The 8,294-nt window shown below is 42.7% G+C and overlaps 1 protein-coding gene across 2 annotated transcripts in view; it reads left to right on the forward strand.

Annotated features, from left to right (window-relative positions):
* LOC144495118 (ADP-ribosyl cyclase/cyclic ADP-ribose hydrolase 2) overlaps positions 1-8,294 on the forward strand; it is a 32,535-nt gene continuing 24,241 nt past the window's right edge. The window contains exons 1-2 of one of the 2 annotated variants that reach the window (XM_078215058.1): positions 1-144; positions 4,376-4,535. In XM_078215058.1, the coding sequence (XP_078071184.1) occupies positions 114-144; positions 4,376-4,535 (191 nt within the window). In that variant the 5' untranslated portion in view covers positions 1-113. Of the gene's footprint in view, positions 163-4,375; positions 4,536-8,294 lie in introns of both variants that reach the window. The other variant, XM_078215050.1, reaches the window with a different exon arrangement.

Consider the following 8,294-nt stretch of genomic DNA (forward strand, 5'->3'; position numbering starts at 1 on the left):
ATTGAGCACAGATAGTCAGGGGAGGAGTTTGCAAAGTTATAAACCCAGGGAATGATTAAAGGGTGCAGCCTTCAGCACTAATCCAGTGTCACAGAAGAAACAACAGCTTGTAGATGTCTTTTCTGAATACCCTGAACCTTACAGGTAAAGACAAGTCAGTAGGTAATGTAACTATCTGTGGTGAGCTGGTTTTTCTCCAAATCCTACTTAATTGGTTTGTAAATGTTATTCATTCTGAAGTGAATAATATTTACTGAAGCAATTATCTTATTTAGTGGCTTACTCTCATTGTTCTAACTTATAACTAAGTTCTGTTGCAAAATGCTACCAGCGCGGTGTTGTATGTAAAGAAAAATCACAAACATATGCACCCAAGTTTTAATACTTAGCTTCATTCAGCCAAAATCACATTTTTAATAGCATTATCTTGGGATTTGTTTTGTGGCATAATTTTGAACTTGATTGCCAGGGTTAGATACATCTGACTGTCACCCAGCATCAGTGTAAATGTTCAATATGTATTTTAAGGAGCATTGGAAATCAGGAGTTAGAAGCAAAGTGAGAAATATTATTCTCTCTCGCTATAGGAAATGTGTTAATCGTGTTTGTGTGGGCACTTTGTCTCCACTTATTAATATTAAAAGGAAAATAAATTTATAAAGGTGAGTTAAGTTAGTTCCATGCGCAATATTTTTCACCTGCTATAACCTCACAACAGGATAGAGCTGTGGCTCAGTTAATAGCAACCTCTCCTCTGAGTCAGAAAGTTCTGGGTTTAAGCCCTGCTCCTGGCCATGAAGATGCAAATGAAGGCTGGCATTGCAGTGCAAGACTGAGACATTAAACTGGGTTCATTCTGCCCCCTCATGTCAGCATTAAATATCCCATGCCCGATTTTGAAAAAGAGCGGGGAGTTATTCCAAATATTTATCTCTTGATTGGCACCACAAAACAAATGCTCACATTGCAGTTTGTGTAAACTTGCTGTATCCAAATTGTCCACCATGTTTCCTACATTAGAACGTAGACTAACATTCAAAAGTACTTAATTGACTGTAAAGTGCTTTGAGGTATCTGGGCATCATGAAGGGTGCTATATAAATACAAGTCTTTTTATAACTACAGTGAGGAGAACGACCCTATATTTATCAAGATACATGACTGATAAATAAAATACTCCAAAGTAATGCATATTAGGGACATTAGCGTGAGTGTAATAACCTTTTATTTTGCTTTGAAATGTTGTCATAGGTTAGGTTCAGGTAATCCGCAATGACATTTTGAATGTTATTTTTGCCATATAAATTAAATTCTGTCCAGGTTGTGCTCTCAAATCTGTTTAAAATGTGGCTTCTACGACCTGTAAAATTGTGGGCCCCGCTTCCTGCCTCCCACCTTTGGCAGCCATGCCTACAGCAACTGTCAAAACCACAAGTCCTGAAATTTCCTCCTGAAATCTCCCATTCTCTCTTTTCTTCTTTACAATGCTCCTTACAACCTTTGATCAAGCTTTAAGTTGTCTGGTTTAATATCACCTTGTGCAATCCTGTAGCAAAGGTTTTGTTTTATTGCTTCTAAGCAGCTTGGTATGTTTTATTATGTTAATGATAAGACGAGGGCAGCATGGTGGCACAGTGGTTAGCACTGCTGCCTCACAGGGCCAGGGACCCAGGTTCGATTCCCAGGTCACTATCTGTGTGGAGTCTGCACGTTCTCCCTGTGTCTGCGTGGGTTTCCTCCCACAGTCCGAAAGACGTGCTGGTTAGGTGCATTGGCCATGCTAAATTCTCCCTCAGTGTACCTGAACAGGCACCCGAGTGTGGCGACTAGGGGATTTTCACAGTAACTTCATTGCAGTGTTAATGTAAGCCTACCTGTGACACTAATAAATAAACTTAAAACTTTAAATAAGTTTGTTGTTATCGAATCTGTCCTATGAAACAGGCCAGCCATGATGTTATTGAAGGTGGAGCAGACTCCAGGGTTTAACATTTGCTTCTATTCTGAATGCTCATAGGTTTAAAAAATGGTTGACCATGTGAGTGAATGTACAAAAGGTTTTAGGTTTTTGATCATGTAGTCGAGGTGTTTGGTTGAAGAGATGGAACAGAGAAGAGATGTCATGTATCCACAGAGAGGAAGAAGGCCTTTCAGATACACTCTCTGGAGTATTGGGAAGAAATAGTGGCAGAGATCAATGCTGGGAGTTTTGCACCATGAACATGGATGTAGCGCAGGAAGAAATGTAATGATCTCTCAGAGATGTCAAGGTGAATGAGTTCACCTCAAATGACACATCCTGCCACCTGCACCAGTAATCCGCAATTCAATTCATTACACCGCCATCTCTCATCTGCCAATAATCTCTATCAATCAGGATCCAACCCTGCCATTTAAATTCTTTATCTTACCCGCATACACTTAGCACTGTCAGAAACCTTACACCCTACACAAGAAGCAAAGCCACTAATGCACAAGGGTGATGAATTTGTTTTTTGTATGCATTATGTCCTGATTTAATTCATAAATTTGGATTGGAATATACATTTTCTACTAGCTTTGTACTGTCCCAAAGAAGAGAATGTGGTAGTCAGTGAGAGAGAAAGTATAAGAAATGTGAGACCATGTACGAATGGGGAATTATAGCTGAGGTTACTGGCATTGCTCATTGATTACATAGTTCTCAGGCTGTATCCTCGCATCCTCCTTCTATTCCTCAATCTCCAGTTGCACCCCCTTTTGCTTGTTGCTTCTCATCTGAAAGGCAGTGGTAAGGTTTGTTCCCACATAATTACCATGCAACACATCACCACTAATTTGATGCCCACTCTTTTAGAGTACAGTGTGGTTCTTCCAGAGCAGTTCAAACAGTAGAAACATTGCTTGTGGATGCTGATAGGTTCCCTGTGGTAGCATGGGAAGGCCTGTTGTGCATGTTGGCATCGGTCCCATATGGGAATCCTAACCATTTCATAAGTGGGTAACACTTGTCATCTAGGAGCCACAGTGGTTCAATTGCCACAGAATGAAGGAATTATGACTCCTGCCAGGATAGCAGACATTAATCGGCATGATAAGATGCCTGTGGTTACGCAATGGCTGCACGTTGAGGGTGTGGAATCCCTTTGTATTAAAGAAAATGCCCGAATTTCCATGAGATACGCACAAAGCAATATGCGTGCAAGCAATGGCATCCTGCATCATAGGGGAAATCTCTAATTATCACACACTTGTCACTAGCAAGAGAGCATGAAGTGGAGCTACATCTCTTTGTATAGTCTTCCCTTTGTGCAATAGAATATTGAAAACTGAGAGATTTTACTTATTTCCAGCCTGGAGGGAGCCCAATACATAAAGGTTAAGAGCCACTGCAATCTTGAGAGCTACAGGCAATGCTGTCCTTGCTTAAAGTCGCAGTGGGCAGATTTCAGTCTTTCGTGAAGTGCAGATGTCTCAAGCACTGATCATTGCTGAAGTTGAGGTAAGAGCATTGTTCTCCAAAGCCCATTTGGCAGATAAACTACTCCACTCTCCCTCCCTTTTCCACCAACTATTCCTGCTCTGCGTGGTCTCTTTTCTTTCTCCCAGTAAAACTCAATTCCAAGTGGAAGATCTAACCAGCCACCCATGTCTGAAAGAAGCTTGTTCTCTGCAGCCTTTAAATAACCAAAAACCTACTTCAACAGCAACCGGAACAGCCCCTGTGGACTATTGGAACATTTGACAAGTATAAAAACACACAACATTGCACCAACGGCCAGAACAAATAATCAGTAACTCACTTGGAAGTAGTTTGTGATTTACTTAGCAGAGCTTTGGGGTTTTGGGTGGGTGTGCACTTGGTGCATGTGATGGAATTTGAAGATGACAGTGCTGGCGTCAAATCATTGTTGCACACTGGTTTCATAATACCGTGGATGGCCATTAGGGGATCTTGCGAGCCTCTTTATCAAGTTGGTGTCTGATGCATTCAATGCGTTCATTTCACAAGTGTGGGTACACATTTCAAATGTCATTTTGCAGTGTTTGGAGGCTGAGTAGAAGCCAAGAATTGGGTGCTCCCAGTGCTCCATTTCAACTCTGTTACTTAAAATATCAATAGGTTACGTTCTTTGTCTGACTGTGAACATGTTTATATGTCTAAGACAGTCCTTTACAAAGTGGTAACTCCTGTCGTGCAGCCAGGATTGTTTATTCCTTGAATATGTAAGCCCACTCTTATTCCTTACCCACTGGAATAAACTAAATTATTATTTTTCGCAGTAATGTAGATAAGGCAGGGGAGTAGGACTAGGTAGAGGGCTTTGGGGCTGAATGGCCTCCTTCTGCACTGTAAAGATTCTGTGAATATCTATTTTTTTATTGCTATTAATAGGTTTGCTCCTCGGACTCATACTGCTGAGCCATACAGAGAGGACAGGAGCAAAGGATAAATCCAATGTTGTTCAGAAGGGGAAAGGATCAACAGCCAAACTGAAAGAAATAATGATTGGCAGATGCTTCAACTACCTTGGAACCATAAATCCCAATGCAGGGTAGGTCAATTTATCATTCTTACAGCATTACAGCACATCATAAACTCTCAATTTCTTGGAAGAAAATACTTGAGCCAACTTTCATTTATTGCAACAATTAAAAGCCTTAACCAGTAAAAATATATGGGTCGTCAGCTCATTTGGCTAGATGGCTAGTCCAGGATGCGGAGCAATGCCAACAGTGTGGGTTCAATTCCTATGCCGGCTGAGGTTAACTTTCATTTTCTTCATTTGTGGGACATGGGCATTGCTGGTTGGCCAGCATTTACTGCCTATCCCTAGTTACCCTTGGAGGGCAGTTCAGAGTCAACTACATTGCTGTGGCTCTGGAGTCACATGTAGGCCAGATCAGGTAAGGATGGCAGATTTCCTTCCTGAAAGGACATTAGTGAACCAGATGGGTTTTCCTGACAATCAACAAAAGGTCTCGTGGTCATTCAGTAGATTCTTAATTCAATTTTTTATTGAATTCAATTTCACCACCTGCCTTGTGGGATATGAACCCAGTCCCCAGAATATTAGCTGAGTTTCTGGTCTAGCAATAATACTAGTAGGCCATTGCCTAGTTTTGATTTGATTTGATTTATTATTGTCACATGTATTGGTATACAGTGAAAAGTATTGTTTCTTGTGCACCATACAGACAAAGATCAATTTAATGCAAGGTAGGACCATTCAAAAGCCTGATGACAGCAGGGAAGAAGTTGTTCTTGGGCCGGTTGGTACGTGACCTCAGACTTTTGTATCTTTTTCCCAATGGAAGAAGGTGGAAGAGAGAATGTCCGAGGTGTGTGGGGTCCTTAATTATGCTGGCTGCTTTGCCGAGGCAGCGGGAAGTGTAGACAGAGTCAATGGGATGGTTTGCGTGAAGGATTGGGCTTCATTCACGACCTTTTGTAGTTTCTTGTGGTCTTGGGCAGAGCCGGAGTCATACCAAGCTGTGATACAACCAGAAAGAATGCTTTTCATGGAGCATCTGTAAAAGTTGGTGAGAGCCATAGCTGACATACCAAATTTCCTTAGTCTTCTGAGAAAGTAGGCCTTCTTAACTATAGTGTCGGCATGGGCGGACCTGGACAGGTTGTTGGTGATCTGGACACCTAAAAACCTGAAGCTCTTGAGCTCTTATTCGTGAAGGCCTTGCCTTCTAACCTTGCCCCTCACTTGAGGTGTGGTGGTCCTTGGATTACATCACCACCTGTCAACTTTCTCTCAAAGGCGAGATCAGCCTATGGTCCTCTAGGACTGTGGTGACATCTTGCGTCATACAGGGAATTAACTTGTTTGCAAAGTATGTGTAAATAGTACACTCCAGTGACCTTCTACAAAACTCCCTTTAGCAAATACAAAACACTTTCTAATGTTCAGTTGCTAGACAACTGACTCATGAATAGGAGAAAAATACAAGCAGATTGACTTTGGCACTCTTTCAATATGATATCTGCCTTTTTGTACATAAAACTCAAAAACAAGTTTAATCAAAATTGTGGAAGTCCAAAAGATAATTTGCACAATTTATTTTTAAGTGAGGTGTGTAATTATAAGTATGGTGTTTTATTTTAATTTCTCTTCCTCTTTTGCTGTTTCTCACGATTCTTGCTAAGTATTTTCCTGTTGCCATAATAAAATAATTTTTTAAAAAGGTTGGTTCACAAAATTGAAGCTCATGGAATGGGAGGGTCAGTGTCAGCTAATGTGAGGTGTTGCATTTTGGCAGAAGGGATAGGGAGAGATAATATAGACTGATCTATAACGCAGAGCTAAAGAATGGGAAGAAACAGAGGAACCTGGTAGTTCATATGCATAGTTTTTTGAAGGTGTGAGAGCGTACTGAAGAAGTAGTTAGAAAATCACATGGGATCTTGGGCTTCATAAATAGATGTATTGAGTAAAAAAACTGGGAGGTCTTCTTGAACTTTTATAAAGCTCTGGTTAGGGCACAACTGAAGTAGTGTGTCCAATTCTAGTCACCACATGTGGAATGACGTGGGGTCCTTGAGGGAATGCAGAAGAGCTTTACCAGAAAGGTTCCAGGGTTGAAGAGTTTTGCTGTAAGGTTGGGTTGGAGAAGCTGGGATTGTTCCTTTTATTCATAGAATTTACAGTGCAAAAGGAGGCCATTCGGCCCATTGAGCTTGCACCAACAATAAATCACTAATCAAAGCAAAGGAGATTGGTTGGGAGAGAGGGAGTCACCTGAGTGTGAGGAGAGTTGATAGAGTTGTACAAAGTTATGACAGGTTTAGTTAAGATAGACAGAGAACAGCTGTTCCCATTAGCCAATGGAGCAAGATTAGGGGACACAAAATTTAGATTTTGGGCAAGAGATTTGGGGGGGTGGGTGGAATATGGGGAAGAACATTTTCACAAAGTGAGTGGTAATGATCTGGTGCCTGTGAGGGTGGTTTAAGACAATCAATGATTTCAAATAGAAATTGGATGAAAATAAACTTGCAGGGTTATAGTGTTAGAGCAGGAGACTGAGGCTGACTGGATTGTTCTGCAGAGAACCAGCATAGACTCGATGGGTCAAATAGCCTCTTTCTGTGCTGTAATAACTCTGTAAACACTTGTGAAAATTACACTTAACTTAATTACACTTAAAATAAAGGTTTCAGCATTGCTGAAACCTTTCTATTTGACAACACGCAGAGAGGGTTAGAGGGTCTTCAGAATCAGCAACACGCTCTGTGGTAGATTTTAAGTATTGGGCTGGTGGCTGCTGGAGGTTACACCCAACCACCTGATGATAATACTGGCAGAAAGTCAGGTCCATTTCGAGGAACAAACTTCATTAACATATATGCAGAAAGCTCTATACCTCAAACAGCCAGCACGATATTAGCCAGCCCAGAGGCCCGATCTGGCCTGGGCAAGGTTGGTCACTGAGGTGAAAGAGCTTTTGGGGAGGGGGGGGGTAGGGGAGCAGAGAATGGGAGCAGCCCACCTTACCGGGGGAGTCTAGAGAAGCACTCGCTTACCTCGAAGAGTTTCTCCTGTTTCACAAGTTTATTCGTTACTATTAACAGGCAGGTGAAATATGATGGGTATTTGGGAACAGAGTGGAAAATCCACCACCTCCATTGTGATTGCCCCTCCTGTGTGCTGATCATTTGTGGCTAGGCAAGCTTTGCATTGCTTGTTCACTTGACACATTGGGCCTGATTTTACCATTTTGATTCTAAGTGCTGAATCTGGGCGCAATTCAGATCCGACTTGGAAAACTGTTCTCAGCATTGTCTTAAACCACCCTCACAGGCACCGGATCATTACCACTCACTTTGTGTAAATGGTTTTCCTCACGTTCCACCCGCCCCCCCCCCCCCCCCCCCCCCCACATCTCTTGCCCAAAACCTGAATTTTGTGTCCCCTAATTTTGCCCCCATACGCACTCAGCCTGAAAAAAAATTGCAAGTCTGAATCGCCCTGTGGACGGGGCTTATCGCGCCCGAAACGCTGCTGCTCCGATCGGAGCTCTGAACTGTGCATGCGCAGTGAGAAAAAAATTTGAAGAACTCATCACTCCCGGGCTGGAGAAAGCAGCCTGGGAACAAAAAGCGGGAGCAATGGCCCCCACAGACATCGCCCCACCCCCACAACATACCTGTCCCCCTTATCCACCCACCCCACCGCTACCCAGACAGATCGCGACCCTCTGCCCCTCTTCCCCCCCACCGATCACCCGCAGAGTGGCAATGGTGCCCCTGCCCCACGCCCCCCCCCCCCCCCACCAGAGATCCATCTGGCCTCCCTCCCCCC

Source organism: Mustelus asterias, chromosome 1 (assembly GCF_964213995.1).
Source record: "Mustelus asterias chromosome 1, sMusAst1.hap1.1, whole genome shotgun sequence".
Classification (NCBI taxonomy): domain Eukaryota; kingdom Metazoa; phylum Chordata; class Chondrichthyes; order Carcharhiniformes; family Triakidae; genus Mustelus; species Mustelus asterias.